Source organism: Pelodiscus sinensis, chromosome 14, assembly GCF_052426305.1.
Source record: "Pelodiscus sinensis isolate ZL-2025 chromosome 14, ASM5242630v1, whole genome shotgun sequence".
Lineage (NCBI taxonomy): Eukaryota > Metazoa > Chordata > Testudines > Trionychidae > Pelodiscus > Pelodiscus sinensis.
Genome location: NC_143065.1, coordinates 44,014,098 through 44,038,996, shown reverse-complemented (window position 1 = coordinate 44,038,996; position 24,899 = coordinate 44,014,098). Strand labels below are relative to the sequence as shown.

At 43.2% G+C, this 24,899-nt stretch overlaps 1 protein-coding gene across 3 annotated transcripts; it reads right to left on the bottom strand.

Annotated features, from left to right (window-relative positions):
- Positions 1–860: 860 nt before the first annotated feature.
- LOC102453278 (uncharacterized) lies at positions 861–24,559 on the bottom strand. 3 transcript variants are annotated; one of them, XM_025189195.3, is made up of 5 exons: positions 24,365–24,559; positions 14,733–14,777; positions 6,162–6,199; positions 2,690–2,756; positions 861–2,293 (listed from the first exon to the last, which is right to left on the bottom strand). In XM_025189195.3, the coding sequence occupies exons 1-5, from the start codon at positions 24,381–24,383 to the stop codon at positions 1,233–1,235; spliced, it is 1,230 nt and encodes a 409-aa protein (XP_025044980.3). In that variant the 5' UTR covers positions 24,384–24,559; the 3' UTR covers positions 861–1,232. The 3 variants fall into 3 exon arrangements, 2 of the variants coding, with proteins under 2 accessions (XP_025044980.3, XP_075752957.2); XR_012895675.2 differs by lacking the exons at positions 14,733–14,777; positions 24,365–24,559 and adding exons at positions 5,601–5,644; positions 13,532–13,632 and having other exon boundaries at positions 2,129–2,293; XM_075896842.2 differs by lacking the exons at positions 14,733–14,777; positions 24,365–24,559 and adding an exon at positions 13,532–13,705.
- Positions 24,560–24,899: the final 340 nt, after the last annotated feature.

Below are 24,899 nucleotides of genomic sequence, written 5' to 3'. Positions count from 1 at the left end.
TGAGAAAATATTGCCTCTGTATTCAGCCATGGCACACCCTCATTTAGAATAATGGGTGCAGATGTGGTCATGACATTTAAAAAAGCTGTATTGGAATTGGAAAAGGTATAGAAAAGGGCAACAAAATTATCAGGGGTATGGAACAGCATCCATATGAGAAGAGCTTAATAAAATTATGACTTTTCAGCTTGAAAAAGAGATGACTAAGAGGGAATACGATAGAGGTCTATAAAATCATAACTAGTGTGGAGAAAGTAAATAAGGAAATGTTATTTATTCCTTTTCATAACAAAAAACGAGGGATCACCAAATTAAATTAATGGGTAGAAGGTTTAAAACAAACAAAAGGAAGGATTTCTTCACACAATGCACAGTAAACTTGTGGAACTCCTTGCCAGAGGATGTTGTGAAGGTCAAAACACTGAAACCGGATTCAAAAAAGAACTAGATAAGCTCAAGTAAGATAGGTCTATCAATAGCTATTAATAAGGAAGGGTAAGGATGATGTCTTTAGCCTCTGTTTGCACAAAGCAGGGAACAGGTGATGGGATGGATCACTTGATTACTTGTTCTTTTCATTCCCTTTGAAGTGCCTGGTATTGGCCACTATTAGAAGTCAGAATACTGGGCTAGTGGACCTTTGGTCAGATCCAGTATGACTATTTTATGTTCTTATGGAGTGCTCCCAGAAGCCCCATTGCTGCCCACCTCCTTTCCTAAACCATGATAGTTTGACTGCAGTTAGGACCTTCGCTACCTGTGAACAAGAACGAGGCAAGGGTTGCTTCTTAGTGTTTATTCGATAGCTACAGGAACTCCTATCTTTGCACTCCTATCAATGAGAGTCACGAGCCCAAGAGTGTAGATCTATTTGGTGTTATTTAATTTTAGAAAATAAACATTAAAAGACTAAGTGTTTTACCTCAGCCCTTTATACTAAGTGGCATGTATTATAGAAGCATTGTGGAACAACCCTTGCAAAGGAAATGATAAGATTTTAAACTAACAATGTACCTAAGCATGATTCATTCAGATGCCAACACAAATTTTACAACAGAATAAGCTTATCCAAGGTCAACGACCCACCATGGTAAACACTGAAAATGAACATTTTTGAAAATGGTGTTTAATTACTGAGATGAATATTAATACAACAAAGATCAGGCCTAGATGACAATGACAAACTAGAAAATTGATCTTTAAATAAATGCAGAATAACTATTGTAAAGAATCTATGTGTGGTTCTTAAGAACTATATTTAAAAGCTTTATATCATCCTCTAGCAACTTTTTCAACACTTTTTTGTTTTGCTCTGCCTGAATTCCACAGAAAACATGTTTCATAGCATCAAGAATAGCCGTAGCTTTTTTACTAATATCCTCTGGGACATATTTCTTGTTGGAACTATCAATATATGTAGTTAGCTGAGGACTAAAATCATACAGCAGGTTAATAAATGCTCTTAGCTTTCTGATTTCTGCTGTGTCCTCTTCTACTTCTACTGTTTTCTCTTCTACCTTTTCTTCTGGAGGTGATGGTTTAGGCTGGTGATACAGTTGACCTAGAGAAGCCTCCGCTTCTTTTTCCACAATAAGAGCTTTCTTTATATAGCTTTCAGATGATTCAACATACTCTTTGAGATGTGGATTTTGTTTAACATAATCTGGTGGTTTCTGTAACAATTTTTTTAGCTTTTTAATCTTTTCCAAGATTGCTTCACCTACGGGTTGATGTTTCACAGTGTCATATACATGTAGCTTTTTCACCTTTGCAACATGTTTCTGTTTTTCTACTTTTTTGGTGATGTTTTCTGTTTCTTTGAGTTTTTGTACATACTTTAAAGACTGCACCAGATTTTCTAGGGATCCATTTGTTAACTGATCAAAAGTTTTACTCTTTTTTGTTAAAACACCATTTTCGTATGTCATAAATAATTTTTTCAGGGGGGTTGTTGAGCTAGAAGACTCATTAGTGTGTAAAACAACCGAAACGTCAGTGTCAGTTCGAAGTCTCCAAAATGGTGTTGTTGTAGATACAGTAATTTTTTTCGTAACAGCAGATTTTTTCTTTGACTTCTTTTGTTTTATACCATATTTTTGGCCTACATTTAACCAAAGGGAGTCAATACTCTGATTGACATATGATTTTACTATATTGGGTGTAAAGAGTGTTTGCTCAGTTGGTGAAGCCTGTGTAGGAACATTTTGTATCATATCCTGCAGAATCGCCACGAGGCTCTTCAGGGTTTTTTCTTCTTTCTTTTCTTCTGATCCAAAAGGTATAGTATGTGATTCTATAAAAGATTACCAAATAATTATAAAGTACACTCATAGAAATTGCAAGTGCACCTGTATCATGAGTAAAACAAATTTCAGCTATATCTGGACTTTTGCCATAACTTTTAATGATTTTCATATTTATAGAAAATCTATGATTTTTGACATTTTGAATGTAACCCTGCCTCCTTAAATGAATTATGATGGGCATTTGCATGGAGTTTCTCTTTTGCAAGCCTGCAAATTGGGAACTTTTCTATTCTTAGTTATAGAATGCTGAAATATGGACAGAGGCACAATTCTACAAGAGCTAGCTGCTTGAAACAGATCTTGTCGACAAAAATCTGAATGATGCAATTTTACAGTTGGGATCTGCAAACACATTGCTGTAAATGAGAGCTAGGAGTTCTTACCATAAATTGTTAAGTTGTCTGTTCCTAAGGTTGTAACCTGGATAGAAGAGGTTGGGTTCACAGTGATCTGTTAAGCATAAAAACAATGTATTTGAAATCTGACTTCTACTTTATTATAACAATATTTTTCTTCATATTATTAGTCTACATAAGAACGGCCATATTGTGTCAGACCAGTGGTCCATCCAGCCCAGTATCCTGTCTGCGGACAGTGGCCAATACCATATGCCCCAGAAGGAGGGAACAGAACAGGTAATCCTCACATGATTCCTTCCCTGTCACCCACTTCCAGAGAAAAAGCTGCCCCTTTTCCATTATTACGGGGGCAATAATTAAGACAGATTTTCAAACAGAATAATTTGGCCTAGTCAGAACACTATAATTAAAACAACGACAACAAAAAAACCCTGAAGTCAACAAATTCAAAGTTAAATTTCTCTCTCTGGTAAAAAAGAGAGAATGAGAGATTCCAAAGAATGTGAATTTCCCATATTTATTGTACCACACAGTCAAAACTTTGCCTTCCTTCTAACTCCTGCCACATAAGGTAAACATGTCATTGGCAAGATCACAGCTAGCTAAAATGTTAAAACTTCAAATACTGTGGTGGTTCTGCCTGGGACCCTGAGAGTCTCAAAACTGTATAATTAGCATTTTGCCATCTTAAACCACACGTTCCATTATTTGCATAGTAGTGTGTATATATACTTTGTGTACCAAAAAAAAATGCCAAGACTGGAAATTAAGCATGTAAATGTAAGAGATAAGCGAATTAAGATTTCCTAGAGAAAGTAAATGAACAGTCTTTAATTATATGATTACGTAATATTTTTTCCATCGGAGCTCTGCCTTATTGAGTGTACAGAATGAATGTACACTCACTCATAGCTTGACCCTACTACTGCGAAAATTAGAGTTAAGATTTCTATTGACTTTAATGGTTCAGGATCAAGCACTGGGCAGGTAGCTATTCGATATTTCTTTTTATGCTCCTCATCTGATGTGTGACCCCGCTCTTTGTTTACCATACAAGCTCTGCACTAAATACAAAATTATTACTTTTCACATGTGAGCTTTTCTATGGCATCTTACTGCTTCTAAAACATTAATGACTATCTTCTCAATGGCCTTTTGAAACGAAGTGGATTATTCCCATTTCAAAGACGGGAAACTAAAGTACAAAGCTGTTGTCAAAAGTGTCCACTAATTTTGCATGTTCCCTTCCACACACTTACAGCTAATTTTTCAGAGCACTAGGCATTTTTATAGCACATTATACGTTCAAAGCACAGCACCCATTGACTTCAGTTACAGGTATGAGTGCTCAGCACTTCCAAAAATCCAACCTCTGTATCTTATGCCGGATGCTCAGAAAATGGGAAACACCTAATCTAAACGATTCATTTCTATTCACTTTTCCTCAGAGTCGTAACTAGCTAATTTGGCGCCTGAGGCAAGACCGTCCTCGGCAGGCGTGCTGACGAAATTGCAAGTGCACCTATATCATGAATAAAACAAATTTCAGCTATATCTGGACTTTTGCTATAACTTTTAATGATCGGATTACATAGGTTCAACGTGTAGTCTTCTGATGTCAGAAGATGACAAGTGCATTTTGCTGAGTAACTCATAGCAGTTCTCCTTGCTTTCTGTAAAAATGGAAGGTGCATATCCCAGTCTCTGGGATGGTATTCCAAAACATTCACAAATGTATTTTCAATGTCCCATGAAATCTTTCTATTTGCTATTGACTGATGTCAGATGCCTGATACAAGTTTAATTGATCAATCTTTTGTGACGTCTTAAATATTCAGAACTCAAAATTCATTTCTTGGTGCTAGTTTATTCACCAAAACCACCAAATCTAGCACTAAAAATGTACTGTAGAGATAGACAGGGCCTTATTTTTATGTGTGGCCTTATTATTATTATTTTGTATTAATATAGCACCTAGAAGCCCTATTCAAGAGCCAAGACCCCATTATGCTAGACACTGTACAAACATCAAATAAAAAGATGGTCCCTGCCCCCAAAGAGTTTACAATCAAAGCATACGTTATGAGACAACAGACATTTACAGACAGATTACGAGGAAAAGTATGATAATATTGGTCAGTATGAGGACAGTGGTCACAAAACCCCAGCAGGCTAACATCTATCTAAACTTGTTTGTGCATTTTGGATTTTTTCATGTGAATCCATTCAAACATATGCAACAACATTTCCACATTCAAAGTAGGCAACCTTGCATTAACGTCATTTCAGTGACAAATGCAATTTGCACCCATATATTTGATTTTTTTCCATGCAAACATTTAGGTACTTATAAAGAAATGCAGAAGTTCAAACAAACACATACATTTAGCACATTTTTTAAAATTGTTTCTCTGTACTCTAAAACGGTTCAATATTTATTTCAGCAGCAAATTTTCCTGCCTCAGATTTACCCTAATATGTGGAAATATGTCAATGTTGTTTACTGCTTATACCTACAGCAAAAGGGCACAAAGTTAAAACATATCAGAAATGTATTTGAGGAGCTATGAGGCCGGGTGAAAACGTCTGAAAATATTCTATTTGGAGGAAATTCTGCATCTATATCATCTATGAACCACTCTGATGTGCACTAGCCATCGAGCTTACAACCTAAGCAAAGTCAAGTGTGCTAAGGATTGGGATGAGAGAAAAAACAATGGTGCTGTGGGTTTTTTTTAATAAAGAATAGAGGGTAAGTCAGAAAATGATATAGGAACAGAACTACTCCTAAATATAGTATTTTTCAGTATCCCACAAAACACCTATTGTTCTTTCAAACTGGAAATGAAAACACTAACAATAAAGAAACAAAAGTCAGCACACATTCTAGAATAACCTACAATAAAAATTGTCACTCATTAGTGAAAACACTTACCCTGCTTAGTAGAAAGAATAAGCATCTTTACTAAGGCTCTGATCCTGCAAAGATTAAAGTTAAACTGCTTTAAAATTTGCTGCTGAAATAAATATTGAACAGTTTTAGAGTACAGAGAAACAATGTTCAAAAATTTGTTAAATGTATGTGTTTGTTTGAACTTCTGCATTTCTTTATGAGTACTTAAAGTAAGTCTTTGCAGGACCGGGACCTAATTGATTAATTGGCTAATTCTGTCACAGAACATGCAGATTTTTCCTTTCTTCTCCATCTCACCCAATGTCAGACCTGATCCTGCTCCCATAAAAGTCAATGGAAAAAATCTCTTAGCCGCAGAATTAAACCTAGTGTATACACTGTAATAGTGAAAATTAGTAATTCACAAGTATTTTCCTTTGCTGTGATGTTAAAGAAATGAGAAGACTGATAAATCTTGTTAGGCACATCTCTTTGGGGCAGGGACAATTACTTCTTTTCTGTCTGAAAGTATCCTAGCACACTGCGGGCACAAACAGAAATAAATAAATACATTTATTCTCAAAATCCCAAAATTAAAGTTACCTTTATGTGTTTAACAGTCTCAAGAGTATGTTGCAATGCTAAAAGGAAAAAAAATTAAAATTAGTCATTGAGCATAACATTTAAATTACATATTGTCAATGCAGAGGAACAGACTGAAATTGGTATTCTTTAATATTATAAATTTGCCCTTTGTATTATATTTTAAAGTGTTCACCTTACATTACACCAAACAGGGAAAGAAAGCTCATTGCAAAGTTAAAATATGTAATTATAAGTAAAAACAAAAAAACAAAAAAACACAACAATGTCTCTTTATTTCAAGTAATTTTGTGTTGGAAGTTTAGGGCCAGTTTCTCAAGAACCTGCTTCTTCATTTCAGGCACCCAAATGAGGTGTTCGAATTTTACAAACTGTTAAGCATTCGTTTGGTCATCTAAATAATACGAACAAAGGGAGCTGGAGGGTGCTGTTCTTTTCTGAAAATCTAGCCATTTCAATGCAAGTGCCTAAACTGGACACTGAGCTGAGTACTTTTGAAAAGCTAGTGCTCTAACTTCCTGCATGAAAAATAGAAAAGAAATTTACATCTGTTTTTCAGAATGCTAATGATTGAGCAAAGAAATGTGACATTTAGAATTACATGCCGTGCCAGGTAATCAGGAATTTTCCTACTTGCAAATATTATTACTTTAAATTGGACTGCACTCTTCTGGGGATGTTGAATTGTTTCTGCCAGCAGGTGAAGAAAGAAAACCAAAAAGACTGCTCAAAAATCACAGTATCATCTCTCTCGGTTTAAGTAATTCCACTACAGTAATCATTCACTTGTGAAACCACATAACTGTAAAACTAAGCACAAGGGAAAAGAAAAAAGACAACAGAATAAAGAGACAAGATAGAATTCTGGACTGATATTAGCCAGTTTATAAATGCCATCAAAATATTTTATGTAAAAAAAATTGTTCATTCTATAAAGTTGACTTTTATCAGTCTAGGACTGCCTTAACTAAGAAGCAATGCAACAAAAGTAAAATCTCTGAAGAAGTACACCTTGAGAACTCATCCACAGGAACCTACTTCTGCACAAGACCAGACTTCAAAACTCAAAAAGTCATTAAGGAAATGAACAGAATTCTATGTAGCATTTTAATAAATGTATTGCGTTGAAGTATCCTATCAAAGACTCAAGACATTCCAAATGCCTTTATTGAACTATTGTAATGAAATCTAGTAAAGCCTTGTTGACTTTATAGATATTGTAATACATTTCTCTTTCCTGCTGTGTGCTGCTTAAGTTGTCCTCCATGTACATTTTGAAAGCCTCTTAGACATTAAATAATTTTGTTAGAATCAAAGATTTGACATAAAGACCCCCCCCCCAAAAAAATCTTGTGACCCTAGACAAATTCAAAAACGATTTAAAAAATAAAAAATACATTGGGCATAGTGGTGCATGCGTGTAATCTCAATTATTTGGGAGGTGGAGGTTCATGGACCACTCAAGGGTTCTAGGCTGCATTGGGCTAGGCTGATCGGATATCCAATGCAACTGACAGACTTATCAGCAGGTGGCTGACGGTCTGAACAGAACAACACAGATGATGTACTGCAATCGGTGTGTCCTCTGTGAGGGCTAGTGGACTGATGGATCAAGGTAAAAATTAAGGATATTCCTGTTATTTTGTCTATGTGATCTATTAAGAAGCCATTTAAATGATTTTCTGCCCAGTGAAATAAAATTGAAGACCTATCAGCAACTGCTGGCTCACAATTTTGATGGGTGAAACTTGGTGCTTCCGGTCTTGTTTTAAATATGTCACATAAAAAAATGTCAAATATGACGTGCAGCTGCTGTCTATTTCTTCATGCTTCTTACTAAAATGGAAGCCTTCATCCTAATCCCCTAGGTTAGGAAGAAATGATAGCCTCCTATGACACAAGATTCCTTGTGCTGTTAGGGTACTGAGCAAGGCACTTTATCTCAAACTGTTCGGTTTGATCTTTTCTTTGTTTCTGCAGCTCACAGGAACACCCAATTTTGTGACAACTACAACAGACTGAAGCTATCTTAACAATGAAGATTCTGGTCCTGTGTATTTTCAGTCTATGGCTCAAAATGAGGCTCTATAAGTCTCCCAGATAAAAAAACTGAGCTACAGGAAAGTAACTATACAAGGACTCATCAGGTTCCGAGCTTAGGTTTAATCACAAAATAATACAGATCTGGCCCTTGATGTTGACGAATTTTTCTTGCATGATCAATTCTCCAACAAAGTTGTTTTATGGAGAACTTGTAAATGTCTCAAAGGATTGAACTAGAGAGTAAAAAATGTTTATAGTTCAGCTGAACAGTTATAAGGAAACCAAAACAGGGTTAAGACTGATAAGAAAAATAAATAAACACGTGATTTTGCACCTGCTCAAGTATAGAAAGGATTTGCAAATCCAAAGTCAAACAAAAGTATTTAATGTTTATATTGATTACTTAAGAATCCCCAGTTAATACTCTAAGGTTTGAGGTTCTTGTGCCAAGATCAGTCCCAGTATTATTAAGATTATTGTTCAGCTGACAATGCCCAATATGCAAAGCTGCAACACTCACAATCCATAGATCAAGTGACAGATTTGGCAACCAAACAGAGAAAGGTCCATAGCGGCAATTCCCCTCCCTGTAGCTTATGCCCAGGCAGGTAACTCACCTGCAGTAAAAATCTAAATAGAAAACCAAATCAATTTCTGAATTAGAATATAGTGCCTAGCAAACTGTATGTTTTCAGATTTCGGGACTTCCTCTTTTCTGTTTCTCTGCCTTCAGCATACTACTTCTACTTAGCTGACAAACTCTGCAATAGAGGGAGTACTGCCCTCCTGGGAAGAATAGTAACACACACACATATGCATGTGCATACACACCTCTCTCGAACAGAGACATTTAAGACATTCCTTGAACATCAGACTCTCATGGCATACCAGAAGCCAGGTAGGGCCCTCATAGGTAACAACTTGTCTCCTGCCACTAGGTCTCTACAATTGTAACTGTGCAAGGATGTGCGAGGGGTGATGTGCAGCATCAGCCTCATTGCAGTCTGGTTGCATTCTCATTTGATGTTAATAACTAGGGCTGTGTCTACATTGGCATGATTTTGTGCAAAAGCAACCGCTTTTGCACAAAAACTTGCTGCTTGTCTACACTGGCGGGGAGTTCTTGTGCAAGAACACTGACATTCTAATGTGTGAAATCAGTGCTTCTTGTGCAAGAACTATGATGCTCCCGCTCAGGAATAAGCCCTCTTGTGCAATTGTTCTTGCGCAAGAGGCCAGTGTAGACAGGCAACATGAATTTCTTGCGCAAGAAAGCCCAATGGTTAAAATGGCCATTGGAGCTTTCTTGCGCAAGAGAGCGTCTACACTGGCACGGATGCTCTTGCACAAAAGCACATCTTTTGCGCAAAGGCACATGCCAGTGTAGACGCTCTCTTGCACAAATACTCCAACGCAAAAACTCTTGCGTTAAAGAGTATTTGCACAAAATCTTGCCAATGTAGCCAAGCTGTTTGTGTTCAGAATCTCACAAGAAGGGGATTCTGTGCTAGTTAACATTTATACAAGTGTTAAGGGGCTTCGTTAGTTGAACTGATTGTAATATTAAAAAATGAGGAATTCTGTGCCACCACTCCTTGTTTTTACAGATTAACAAGGTTCCCCTCAGAGACTCGTAGTATTAAAGGTACTTAAAGATGAATAAGTGGCAGCCTCAGACCAGCAGCCCTCACCTTGAGACGACAGGGGAACTGATTTCATATTCCAGTTTAGCCAGTAGACCACAGTATCTTAGAATCTATCCAATTCTGTCTATTCACTTACTTTGGGCCCATGCCAAAGTTCACAGGTCTCAATGCTTCATGCTAACTGCTTATATCAATGTCTTACAGCAGTGGTTTTCAACCTGTTGTCCACAGGCACAGCACTTGGGTCAACAGACTATGGCTAAGATTCTCAAAAGGGTCCATACCACCATTTGATATCTTATATGTCTGTAAATTATAAAAGGTTGAAAACTACCATCTTACAAGATACAGGCCTGTTTTATTGCTTTAAATTATGCCTATGCCTTATCTAGCAAATACCTTTAGGCAACAGGTGAAGACTGATTTAATCATTTTTTGTCTGTGAAATTAGAAAAAAAGATACTGTAATTTAGAAGATGGAAAGCCTCTTTGGTGACTATATTGTGATTTGTCATCTCTGGAGGACAGATGTAAATTGGAAAGTGAGAAAGAGGACTTGGGATGTCAAGAAAATATTGATTTGTACTCAGCTGTCTTCTTTAAAATTTCTTCCAAACCTTCATAGAATAGCAAATCATACTGGAGCAGAAGACCTATGGGATGTGACTTGACACTATTCTCTTGTCCATAATATTACTAGATAGTCTTGCTATCCTTTGAAATAGGAGTTATCATGACACAAAAAATGCTGACATACTATAAATGCTGTCAGCCGGGAATTTAAAAGGCACAGATATTTCTTAAATGTATAAAGAAAAAAGGAATTTCCCATCTCCTGTACCTGTGGATTATGATTATAAATATCAGAATAAAGTATACTGTGAAACAATTACAAGCTGCCATCTGCTCTTTTCGCTAAAAGCTCCTTCGGATTCACTGTTCTATCAAATGGCAGAGCATTACCCTTTACACAATTGCATTAACCTTGCAACTTTTGACATGCTGATTGTGTTTTGGGGACAATCAATACAAGCCAGAAAAGGTTGCAGGTAAGGGATGCACTTATTACAGGTTCATCCTGACTTCCAATCCAAGAATAGAATATCACTTTAAGAACTCCATTGAGTCAGGAATTTGTGATGCTAATTAAAAATTGTGAAGTACAAATCTTCAGTAAGCAACAGATGTAGACACAACACATTATGGCTATGTCTAGACTGCCCCCTCTTGTGCAAAAAAATGTGCAAATGAGGCAAAGTGTGGAATATCGCCATGCCTCATTTGCATAATTAATGAGGCTCTGTTTTTGTGCAAGAGACCCTGGTTTGACATCATCAGGTCCTGAGGGTGCTGGACTAGAGGGGTTCAACCTGTACTATCACCTGCTTTTCAGAAGTGCTGAGCAACCCATTAACCACTTATTTAAATTTTGTCAATATCAAAATTAAAAATCTGAATATTTAGGGAATGAAATGAAGAAACCAAAGGCAGACCCCCTCCAAAAAATTATTAATTGCCAAAGACAAATATAAGAGGAGAAAGTTGGTCAGTTTCATTTGTCAATTTGCACTGTATAGTCAGGCTCAATCCATTAAAGTTTCCAACTAGCTATTTTACCTGTCACTTCCCCAAATATGTGAACACTGTATCCCCGTGTTCTGTGTCATGTGATTGGTTAGAAGTTAACACCTGACCTCTAATAAAAAATATGCTTGCTATCTTTGTACCATAGAGAAAGTGTTATGTTTAAGCCTTAACATATATATTCTCGAGAATGTAAGACATTAACTTTTGAACTAAATCTTCAACCACCACTCTGAATATGTGTATTTAATGTCCTCACACGAGATCCCTATTATGTGTTTCAGTTTTTTATTTAACACTTCTCTTTTCATTCATTCATTCATTCATTCAATAATGGCATTTGGTTGGGAAATATATATGCAATTAAACACATCGGCCATCTTACAAATAGACCATGCTAATTTTCCAGGACTATATTAGTAACAATTATTTGGCATCACTAGCTCCTTTTAAGAGCCTACACTAAATGTCAAAACCAGTTATACAATCAATAACCAGTATATCTAAGTTTCCAAGTCTGAAACTGAATTCATACACACAGGCCTATTAAAGTCAATAGGGCTACATATTGGTAGACCTTTCGAACAACACACAACTCCACTGACTTCAGTAATTTCACCCAAGCAGATCTGATTGCAGGATAGGATTTCTATTTGCAGCAATATTAGCACCTTATTGTAATGCACAGCTAAGAGCCTTCCTAGGTCTGAAGTAGTCAAGTTTTTCCTTTCTGGGGGTTAAGATACTGCCCATATTTTTGCTTTAGCAGCCCCATAGCCATAAAATGCTGCTTCCAAACATTTTTGTGCCATACAATTAACTATCCTGAAACAATCCGTCAAGGATCTGATCCCTCTAACGCAGTGGTTCCCAACCTTTTCCAAAACAAAAGACAGGACTATGCAGCACTTTAAAGACTAACAAGATGGTTTATTCGGTGATGGATGAGCTTTCGTAGGCCAGACCTACTTCCTCAGATCAAATAGTGGAGAAAATTGGCATAACTATATATACCAAAGGGATACAATCAAAAAAAAATGAACACGCATAAAATTGACAAATCACATTTTAGAAGGGGGGGGGTGAGGTTAGTGTCTATGAGATAATGGTATTGGGGTGCGTGACGGCACGTTGGGGTTTTCCTGTCTCCTGCACCCCCGTAATGGCATGAACAGATTCCACCAGCCACTAGAATAGAGGATGTTTATTGCTTCTCCAGGATACAGCTCAGCACAGATGTCATCTGGTTCCAGGGCAGGCCTACGATGCCTCAGCCCCCCCCCCTTGAGATGTGCCCCTAAATTCCAGCCCCTTTCCCTAGGCTGTCTCCTCCATCCTCCCAGACAGAAACTAACTCCCTCACTTCCAGCCTTGCCCCAGCCAGCGCTCCCCTCCCCTTCGTCCCATTGTTCCGCTCCCTGGGAGATCACTGGTCAGACAGGTTCAAAGCCCCCTTGCACAATGACTCGTCCCCTGCCCTGCTGCAGCCAGTGGAGGTCACTCACAACCCAAGCCTGGCAACCAGCAAGGTACCCCCACTAGTCACAGGGTGACAAGTGGGGAAGCGTCTCTGTCACGGGTAAGGCAGTTACATCTCTGTTGCGGTGTCCCCTTTGGTATATATGCTTGTGACTATTTCCTTCCACTCTTTGATCTGGGAAGTGGGTCTGGCCCACGAAAGCTCCTCACCTCATAAACCACCTTGTGAGTCTCTAAGGTGCGGCAGGGCCCTGTCTTTGGTTCCAGCTGCACCAGACTAACAGGGCTGCGGCTCCCCCACCGGCCTGTCCCGGGGGGGGGGGGGGCATTGGGACAATGCAGGGAGACCTGCCAGCGAGGCAGTTCAAACGGGGGGGGGCTCGGGGCCCTTCTGACCCCCAGCTGGGGCCCGGCCCATGGGGCGGGGAGCGGCAGGGACCAGTGGCCAAGGGGGGGGGGCTCGGCCCGACTCCCACACAAGCGCCCGCGGAGGTGAAGGGGGGGGGCGGCCCCGCGGAAGCCTCCGCTCCTCAGCGCCTCAGGGGGGGGGGGGGGCGCTTCGTGCCAGGGCGGCTCGCGCCCGGCCCCGGGGGCTTTCCGGGCCGGTCTCCGCCGTACCCTGCATGGCGGGGGCTGGCTCCTCCGCGGGGGCGCCCCGGGCCGGCAGCAGGGCGAGCGCCGCGGCGAGCAGGAGCAGCCGCTCCCCGGCCATCCTCCGCGCTCCACACGGGCCGCGCGCGCGCCCGGGGCTCGCGGCCGGCGGGCAACCGTCACTGCCCCCCCCCCCGCGCGCCGCGGCGAACTGGGCGGTGGCGGCCCCGCCCTCCCACGAGGCCCCGCCCACACACGCCCTGGACACTGGCCCCGCCCACAGGGGCACCGGCCTCGCCCAGGGCACCGGCCCCGCCCACACACGCTCCAGCCCCGCCCTGGGCACTAGCCCCGCCCACACACGCCCCAGCCCTGCCCTGGGCACTGGCCCCGCCCACAGGGACACCCGCCCCGCCCAGGGTACTGGCCCCGCCCACACACGCTCCAGCCCTGCCCTGGGCACTGGCCCCGCCCACAGGGACACCCGCCCCGCCCTGGGCACTGGCCCTGGCCACAGGGACACCCGCCCCGCCGTGGGCACTAGCCCCGCCCACACACGCCCCAGCCCCGCCCTGGGCACTGGCCCCGCCCACACGGGCACCGGCCCCATCACCCACCTGCCTGGCCCACCCACTACCAGCCCCACCAAGGCCCTACCTCCCCCACGACTCCCGGGGCCACCAAAGGCACCAGGATGCCACCTCCCTCAGAGGGTCCCCGCACCTCCCCGCCTACATCACCGGCCCACTCCCAAGCAGGCACAGGGCACCAGTCCTTCTCCAGGCAACCTCCGCCCCCCAGAGCACCAGCCGCCTTCCAGCAGTGCACCCCCCAGGTGTGCTACCCTCTCCGTTCACTCCCCCACACGCCACAGGCTGGGCCCCGCCACACACACCCCATCAGCATCCTCCCCGGCCTCCCACCCACCCACCCACACGGTGCATTCTCTGTCCCTGCTTTCAGGCCACCAGACACCTCTTAGCTCCCACCAGGCCTTGTTCCCCTTTGCTGCACTCACCAGCACTTCCCGGGCACCAGCACACACTCCTGCTGTCTCACGTGTACACCGGGCGGCAGCCCTTCCCCCCTTTTTCACTGTACCCAGGCAGCACACACCCTTTTGTGCACATAGACAGCATTTCACTCCACCTGTCCTTGTCCCTCTACACACACACATCTCCCTGCCACTCCATCAGCCACACTACCCTCTGCATGCACCCACACTCACCATCATCCAGGATTCGCACATCGGATTCTCTGTTCCTTAACACTCCTGCAACACAAAAGAATTTACATATAGGTTGATGCACATCATTAACGACTAACCTTTCAGAGCCTGCATTTCAAAACCAGTAATTCATTGATGCATTTTACATGTAGTTTGCCCTAGCAACAGTGTAGTGAGCCTCATTTATTGCACATGCAAAATTCACTCCTGCAAAAAGAGAGACCCTGATTGCAATGCAATCCTTAAATGGAGATCTCTCCTCTGGCACAATGTTTTCAGATGTGTCCAGGAGGCACAGGTGTAGTTACTATATATTTCAGCCTTACCTTAGAATTTATTTTAAAAACGCTTTAATGACACCTCAATATTTTTCTTTTTTGTTTTGTTTTTTTAATATCAGAAGGATACAAATCTCTCAACAGTAAGCAACTGAATTTCCAGTGATCTGCTACATCCATCCATCTCCTTGCTGATTGTCTGCCACTATGATGACTCTCCACTATTCCTTCCATAATAATTTTGTGGAAAGTATGGCAACTGCTAAACAAACTAACACGGTGGCTCTAGACTTTGGGTGTGTCTCGACTACAGGGTTTTGTCGACGCTGGTAAACCTCATTTTACGAGGCATAACGCCTTCTGTCGACAGAGTTTCTGTCGACAGAAGGTGTTATTGCATGTAAACTGTCCTTTGCGTCTACGCTACCATGTCGACAAACCAGCTTGCTTTGTCGACAGAACTCAATGTAGTCTAGACGCTCTTTGTCGACAGAAGTTTTGTCGACAGTATCTGTCGACAAAACTTCTGTCGACAGAAGCCTGTAGTCTAGACGTACCCTTTGATAGAACTTAGGCATGAGCTTTTAAGGCAAGCAAGACTGTCCCCCACCCTGGCTCTTTTTCTTTAACAGGAATTCGGGTGTTGTTGCACTCAGCATTGCAACACCTGAGCCGAAGCCTAAATCTCATTTTCAAAGGAACTTGTTTGTGATCTTTAAAAATATGAGCCTGTGCATTTATTCAGAATCTTGCACACTAGGACCTCTACACACTATTGTAATGCTGCTACTCATAATCATGACAAAATTTTCCTTTAGGAAAGAGAGAGTGGGCGAGGGATGGGTTCCACCAATCTCAACTGGAGAAATGGACTAGTACAGACATTAGTCCCATTTTCTTTCCGTCTTGATTCACCCACTTTCTCACACTGTGGTTTGCCGAGCAGAGTTTGGGTGCATTTTGTATTAAAAGTAAAAAAAGACCAGATTTTTTTGTTCATACTAAACTAGCGATGTTCTTCTTATTTGCTGAAACACAAATCTTTTAATGTTATTGTGTGGTTCCCTCTGGGAATGGTGATTATGTTAGGATCTTTCTAACAAGAACCATGTTTAGATATGGTTTGTCAAAAAGTGTATGACACTTACCGTGACTTTTCTAGAGAGGACTCAAGAATCATTGTCTGCTGAAAGCAGAAATTTCTATATTGGCCAAAGCGTTATATGGTGTATAGTAAAAGATAATGATTCATCTCCAACACATACAGGTTGTGGTCCTTGATAAGAGGACAAATGTATCACATGCTTAAGATGATAAGAGATTATTTACAACATCAAACTTTCATGCATATTATAAAGGGAGATGAGGCTTCAGAAAGATATTGATATTAGGATTTCTAACTTAATCTGTGATTGAAGAGTTAGTAGAATTACAAGAGTGGGAAATCTTTGGGCAGTCATGACATTTTTGGATTGGCAGAGAATTCTGGGCCCTTTCGGTGTCTGGGGGAAAATGGACAAAAAGTTTTTGTATTTAAAGAGGGAACAGAATCAGGGAGTCATTAGCAGGAGCTGACAGAAATAAGCAATCTGCAGGATACTGAAAAAGATATAATCTGCACTGCGACTGACCTAGCCATGCGGACAAAAGTGACTGAATGCTCCGTTTCTCTATCACTGTAGTGTGATTTCCAGGTTGTGAAAGAAATCCTCTAGGGGGAGTCAGAAAATGGTTTTAAAGACTTCCCTTTCAGTTAGATAATATCCAAAGATCAAGGGCCTCCGAGTGAGTCATTCTACAAAGAATGATCAATCTTACAAAAGTAAGAATAATTAAAAAGCGACCCTTTGTTATTTTACGGGGAAACAGGGGCAATAGACTTACAAGCCAAACAGAACCATGAACACTATAAAGACAGAATCTCATATGGCATGCTACAGACCAAAGGGGACTCTGCCTCTCACGACAACTTCAAAGACAGACATTTGCACCTGTCAAGAGATGTTTGAAAATGAAATCCATGCAAGCCAAGAGAGCTGCAGGGTTCAAAGACTTACAGTGACACTGGCAGGGTGAGAGTAGCCAGTGCAAAGTGAAGTAGTGGGAGATGCAGGGGGTCAACCAGCCAAGGTCAGCACTGTCAGTCTGCAGAAATACAAGAGATGTCATTTTAGAGATGCTTGCATCAGCACTTCCCGCTTCCTGGTTAAGTCACCAGATACATAAATATAGTAAATATTTAATTAGATGGAAGTTTGGCTAACGTAACACTTCTGTTTATTTACTGCATTAACATTAACATTAATTGTAAGTCACAACCATCGTAAATCCTTTTCAGGGAATTTAGGCTCTGTCTTTACAAACAATTCTGGACACTATCATATCCAGATGTTATCATTCCATAGTTAGGTTAAAACTGCATTCTTATTAATTGGCTTATGGCTCTGATGCGGCAAACACCTATGTGGCTGTTTTAAGCATGTTAGTAATTCTATAAAGTCAATGGAACCACATGTGTGTAGAGAATGTTAAAGAGAGAATTCCCATAAAGATGAGCAACATTTAGGCTACATCTACACTGCAGGCTTGTTGCGCAAGAACAATTGTTCTTGCGCAAAAACTTGCCGGGTATCTACACTGCATGTGTGTTCTTGCGCAAGTAAATTTACAGTACAGCATTGGAAAACAGGGCTTCTTCCGTAAGTGTTATTCCTCTCCCCATGAGGAATAAGCCCTCTTGCGCAAGAGCTCTTCCACAAGGAGGCAGTGTAGACAAGCAACATGATTTTCTTGAGCAAGAAACCCCTATGGCTAAAATGACCATCAGAGCTTTCTTGGGCAAAAGAACATCCACACTACCATGAACGCTCTTGTGCAAAAGCACATCTCTTCCACAAAAGCACATGGCAGTGTGGACGTATTCTTGTGGAAGACTTTTTGCCCAAGAACTCTTGCGTAAAACAGTTCTTGAGCAAGAAATCTGCAGTGTAGACGTAGCCTTAGAGCAGCGGTTCTCAAACTTTTTGGGCTCCAGAGCCCTTTACATGCGTAAAAATGTATGCAGAGCCCCAGCGGTCCACTGATTGTATGTGTTGTACCTATCGATGTTTCCAGTTTGTCAAACTCGCGGAGCCCGTGGAAAAGTCTCGTGGAGCCCCTGGGGCTCCGCGGAGCACAGTTTGAGAAACACTGCCTTAGGGTATGTCTACACTACCCTCCTAGTTCGAACTAGGAGGGTAATGTAGGCATACCGCACTTGCAAATGAAGCCCGGGATTTGAATTTCCCGGGCTTCATTTGCATAAGCGGGGAGCCGCCATTTTTAAAACCCCGCTGGTTCGAACCCCGTGCTAGGATTCCTATTCCGAACTACCGGTACACCTCGTTCCACCTCGTTTCCAAAAATAGGGAAAAAATAAGTTGGCAGGACCTAATGAAATTAATCTTAGGGCACATACTAGCGGAAGAAATCTCAGAACCATTTGCAATAGCTTCAAGAATTCATGGAAGACAGGTGAGGTCCCTGGGAAGGGCAAACACAGTACCTATTTTTTAAAAAGGGAACAAAGATATCCAGGGAATATGGATCAGTTAGTTTAACTTCAAACCTGGAAAGGTTCGGAACAAATTAACCAACTCATTTGGAAGCAACCTAGAAAATAACAAGGTAACACCTAGTAGCCAACATCGATTTGTCACGAACAAATCATGCCAAACCAGCCTATTTTCCTTCTTTCACAGGGTTACTGTTCCAGTGTCTAGGAAGGAAGCTGTTGAGTTTGGTAACGCTTTTGGCATGACAGTTGCATAAGCAAATGTGATCTAGATGAAATTACTATAAGGTGGGTGCATTACTGGATTAAAGTGGCTCTCAAATTACCTATCAATAGTTTGCTGTCAAACTGAGAGGACTTCTGTTAGTAGAGTCCTGGAAGGCTCTGTCCTGAGTCTGGTACTACTGAATATTTTCATTCATGACTCGGCTAATGGAATGGAAAGTATACTTAGAAAAGGTATGGATGACATTAGGCGGTGAGGGGTTGCAAGCACTTTGCGGAACAAGATTAGAATTCCAAATGACCTTGACAAATGAGAGAACTGATCTGAATTCAACAAGACAACATTCAGTGAAGTGTATGCAGAGCGCTGCACGCAGGAAGTACAAATCAAACTGCGTAACTACAAAATAGGGACTAACACTGATTCGGTGGGAGTGCTGCAGAAGAGGATCTGGAAATCCTTGTGGATCAAAAATTCAATCAGAACCTACAATATAATGCTCCTTGGCAGTGACAGAAGGGGAGCAGCAAGCAACAAGCAGCATCAGTCGGAATAGGAGGGCTTCAGCACCTTCTTCCCCGGCATTCTTCTCACATACCCAGCCCGTTGGCCTGCGTCTCCTCGCAGTCCCAGCTAATTCCTGCACACGCCCCATCCACAGCCCTCTGCCTTGATTCCTGAACCCTCCACACCAACCCACTGCCTTGAGCACACCCACACACGCCCTAACCACCCTGCCCTGTGTTCCCTGCACTCTACTCCACACTGAAATTCCCCACAGATATTGTCATATCACACACACCCTCCACCCCCTGCCCTGAGCCCTCCCGGGGAAGCAGGTGTTCATATAACCGTATCTGTAAGAAATGTAAGTTACTTTCTCCCCTGCTACTTTCACCAGCTACTGGCTACGCTGGAATCTCTCTCTTGTTTTTACAAAAAATGTCCAAAGGTCAGTTTTGTCCTGATTGGGAACACTTGGAAAGCTTTGATATTTACATGAGACAGGAAGAGTTACTTGCCCAGACCTAGCTGAAACGTCAAAATCCTGGCATCTGCTATGACGGGCGGAAAAAAAAAGACTTCCCATAGAAGAAAGAAATTCAAGACTTTACACTGCTGACATTTCAGTGGAATGAAACAAGGTGATTTCTTTGTAGGCCTCTTTTATACATCATACTGGAGAGAAAAGGCAGCTCTCTGTTTCACAACGGGTGTTCTTCGAGATGTGTTGCTCACATCCATTCCAGGGTAGGGGTACATCTAGACTACAGGCCTTTGTCGACAGAGGCTCTATTGACAGATACTGTCGACAAAGCGTCTGTAGACAAAGAGCGTCTAGACTACAACCAGTTCTGTTGACAAAGCAAGCCGCTTTGTCGATGTGAGAGTGTAGACGCAAAGGACAGTGTGGATGGAATAACACCTTCTGTCGACAGAACTCTGTCGACAAAAGGCGTTATTCCTCGTAAAATGAGGTTTACCGCCGTCAACAAAACTGCCAAGTTCTGTCGACGTTATGTTGACAGAACTCGGTGGTAGTGTAGACGCAGGTATAGTTTTGTAGACAAAAGTCCACTTTATCTAGACACTGTATCTAGTCCCTGTATCTAGACACACCCTAGGTGTGTGAGCTCGCCACATGCTGGACATTTTCCCCCTAGCAGTACTTGTAGGGGAGCGCCTCTATCAACCCCAAGAGTGGCGTTTCCATGGTGCATTAGAAGGGGCGGTGCACTCCAAACCTGACAAATGGAGACTTGCTTGTCCCGGTCCAACTCCTGGCCAGGGACTGGCACCTGGACCCCTTCCTGGATGGAGTCCGGTGCCGTTGCGATGGGGATCCAACGAGTTCAAGCGCAGACTTGCCCCATGACCAGGGAGCTGCCGAGGCCTGGGGAGCTGGCACCAATTAAGTCAATATCCCCTGTGCTGCCTGCAGGTCCTCCAGTGAGGAGGGCACCTAAATGTGGCCAAGAGTCCTGCTCCTGGCCAGGGAGACCAGCGCAAAGGGGCTGGGCTGCTCTGCTCTGCTGGAGCTGGGGCCCCCCAAGTCCGATGGGGAATGAGAGCTGTTCGATACGGGTTATGCTCACCCATAGACTTATCCCGATCTACAGGTGAGCATAGCTCGCCTGGGAAATTAACCAACCTGGCTCTGGTGAGCCAGAGACAGGGAGCTCCAAAATCAAAGACATGGAATTACAAGATCATGAAAACAGAGATCTCAAATATCAGAAACATCATCTTAAGGCCAAGAGTAAAGCTACCATCTCCGAGCTAGGATCTCCCTTGTCACACTGGGCACACGTTAATGTCATTTGAATAATACAAGCTCCAGTCAATATACAGTCACATTCCGCTACATAAAGAAAAGATGATGCTTGTTGTTTTGTGGAAGGTCTGACTATATACATGTATAATATTAGCACTGATTTCATTTCATTGCTAAGTTACAGCTGCACCAACAGCCAAGTCACATATGTTTTACCATGAAACAAAGTAAAGTCAATAAGAGAGAAAGGAAAACAAGCCGTATGGTTTTGTGGTTGTTACTTGAAAGTTCGGCACTGTCTAGATACACATTTAATTTTCAATCTGCTGCCATGATAGAAAGGTCGTATTAAAAAGCAAACAAGTATTTATTTAATCCTGTAGCACAAAAAATAACCCCAGTGAGAGAGTCTGTTGCCATATTATCACAGAACCATAGAAACCAGATATTTTTCCATCTCCGATATCAACAGCCAAATGTCACCATAGAGCTAACAAGCGTAAAATATCTTACATCAGGCGGTTGAACCACCCACACCAATCTGAGTCCAACCCAAATAAACTGCTGTTTCGTTGTGAAAATATGTGACGGGCCCTACAGTCACTTGCAGACAAAAGATGGCATCTCCCGCACTCAGTAATAAGTGTACAAGGCCCTGAAGGCAGCCGAACAATCTCTATATTTATCAATAGGGTTGCCAGATGGTTTCAACAAAAATACCGGACACGCTTGATATTTCATCGCAGTCTACATTACATCTTATTTAGAAAATACTGGACGTTTATATTTTCTCATTTCTATTTTCTCAATGTGTTTCCCGAACAGAAAGCTCTAATACTGGACTGTTTGGTTAAAAACCAGGCACCTGGCAACCCTGATCTAATTTCCACTGAAATCAATGGGAACTTTTCTGTTGACTTAAGTGGGGTTGGATCGATATTCCATCCCCCTGCCAATAGCAGATGTTCCCTACAACATTGACGTTTTTAGATTTAAATATATCGACCATTACAGATTTCTGTAACTCTTGATAGTTGAAGAGGCCTCACTTATATGAAAGTGTTCCTGATACTCAGAGCACATTTTCCTTTACTGAAATTCATTGGATTAATCTTCGTTTTACAAATCTCTAAATCTGCTCCCTGGCTTTGGCTAAGAGACACAGAAGCTGGGTAAAGATTGAGTATAGGCAACGCTAAAAGGAAGACGAAGAGTAAAACAACTGAAGCCAAAAAGATGGGTTGCTACTTCCTGTGGAAACCCAATTCTTAATGGTGACCAATGTCTCCACTTGGCAGGACCAACCAGCTCGCCTCTGTCCCCCACAATGATAATGATAATGACGACCGTTCTCCTATGCCAAAATGACTGTCTTTCTAACGTATGTAGACCTGACCATTAGGTATTTTTACCCTCAAATGACAATCTTTAGCAACGCTGAAGTCCACGTACCATGTGCTGTACAGATGCAGAAATCCTCTGAAATATAGTTAGGCTTGGAAGGGTTGGATTTGTATAGTCAGTAAGTGCTGATTTCTCTGTACACACCTGTCAGCAAGGTGTGGGGAGTCACCGGGCCCTGCACCCCACCTGCAGCCAGACGGACTCTCAGCAGGTAGAGCAGAAGGTTTATTAGTCGACAGGCATACAGTGTAGAGCAGACTAGTCAGCACAAAAAGCAGTAGTAGTAAATACAGTCCATTTAGGAGAGAGGGGGCTCAGAACCCAGGGCCCTGACACTCCCCCCCACCCCGGCATCCCAAGCCTGCGAAACTCACTCACACACCCAGCAGCTGTCTCCCCCTGCAGCCAGCCCCACCTCCAGCCTATGTCCAGCTTCCTGAGCAAACAGTGTCACCTGGTCACACCTCCTCCTTGGCTCAGGTTACAGAAAGCATTAGCCATCCTGCACATGCTGGAGACTGTCACAGCAACAGTCCAATCACCATCTCGCTATTGGTGCAGTGCTGAGGGAAACTGAGGCACACACACTGGGTTACTACAGGACCGTAGAAATCACATACCACACGCCAAGCAGACAGCGCGAATACAATCCCCACTCCGTCACATCACTCACATGGACAGAAACAATTCTGGGCTGGAATCAAAATGTATAGACAGAGTAAGGATAATGGTTTTGAGAATTGTTTAGAGTTGGACTTGTGATGCGTTTTAATAGGTATGTCACCCTTCTGCCAGCTGGCACCAGCAGCAGCTGGGTTCAGTTTCTAGGGGTTCCTCCCATCCATCCAACACAGAACTGGCTCCAGCCCCCACCTAGTAACCAGGGAAATTCACACCCCGCCCCTGGGCGCCTCTGGGCGGCAACGCTCCCCCAGCACCGGCAGAGTCTGAGTGTAGGAAAAGCTTGTAACAAAAGAGAGGGAAGTAACTTGGCAGAGTTTTGTGAAAACACCACAGAGCAGATTCATAAACCATGAGTAAGTAGGTTGGGCAGTGTCCTTGGAAACCCACCGGCCCTGCCCTTCGCATGCCCAGACCTTCTCTGCACCCTGCCCCTCAGCTGCTGCCTTTGGTCAGTGCACAGCCAGAGTTCAGGGGTGCAGCCTGGGCGGGGGTGTGTGTGTGTGTGTCCAGCTCTTAGCTGTGACTTCTGTCCATCAGGCTCAAGTGATTTCAGCGCGTGCAAGTATAACCGTCCCTGGATGGATTTGAATCTGGGACATCTGCAGCTTAGTATAGGAGCCTCTACTGCTTGAGCTAAGAGCCAGCTGGCGCTCAGCATAGGCTGTAGAGCTCCCCTGTTCTTATCTGATGCTGTAAGTGGTGTAAGTGTCACTGCATGGGACAGTGACCCACACTAGGTGTGTGGGTTACACAAGCCGGGTAGAAAAAAAACAGCTGCCTTATCCATGCGGCCCCTGGGGCTCCTCCCTACCTTCAGCTCCAGCCCTGGGGAAGCTGGTGATGGCTTCCCAAGAAAAGGCTGGGGCTGATTCCCCCACTCCAGGAGCAAGGCCAGGGTCGGGTCGGGCTGCCATGGCAGAAACAAGGCAGCCACTGGCTCCTCCCACAGCCCGCCCAGACAGGGCCTGGTTCTGCCAGAAGGTAATTTCTATACAACCTTTCTTCCTGTGTAAAGGTTTAGTATGTTACAGCCAAATCCTTTTGCCAGTCACCGTTGCCACTCACATTTTTCATTGACCTCTCTCCTGCACGCTCATTGCGTGACTATTTTGGCCTCCTTTATAGTTCAAAAAATTGCAATCCACAGGTAGAAAAAAAGCATCGCCCAATCATGCATGCAGAAGGCGCTGAACCCAATGGCACCAGACCTACCTAGATTCCTATGGAGCATCAGCTATGGAAACCACCAGAGCCCAGGGCAGGGGCAGGCATAATATGGCTTGTGGGTCAGACCCAGCTGCCAAGTCTTTGGATCTGGCCCAGAACTGCCAGGACCGTTAGGCAGCGTTCCTGCCTGCTGCAGCCCAAGCGGCTGGCTCCTGGGACCATGTGACTCCAGGTGCTGCACGCCTCTTGGGAAGGGGGGGCTTTGTGCACTGTCCCCGCCCCCAGCACAATCATCGCAGTCCCCATTGGTCAGTTCCCAGCCAATGGGAGTTGCGATGATTGTGATGGGGCGGGAGCAGCGCACAAAGTCTCTCCCCTCCAGGGCGCACAGTGCAGAGAGGCACGTGGTCCCAGCACCTGGCCCTGCAGCAGGCAGAGCCCTGCTTGAGGGTCCCAGCAGCTGCTGGCCAGGAACCAACTAGGTAAACACCTCCCAGCCAGAGCCTGCATCTTTCAGCCCACCCCCTCCTGCACCCCAACTCTATTTCACCCAAATCCTCTGAACCCCTCCTCCGCCAGG

Excerpts from the sequence above, each read along its gene's own strand:
- LOC102453278 (XM_075896842.2), bottom strand. The coding sequence starts at position 13,625 with ATGGCCGGGGAGCGGCTGCTCCTGCTCGCCGCGGCGCTCGCCCTGCTG. Across the intron at positions 6,200-13,531 it reads GCCAGCCCCCGCCATGCAGG|CATTGCAACATACTCTTGAG; the intron begins GTACGGCGGAGA and ends TTTTCCTTTTAG. Across the intron at positions 2,757-6,161 it reads AGACTGTTAAACACATAAAG|ATCACTGTGAACCCAACCTC; the intron begins GTAACTTTAATT and ends TATGCTTAACAG.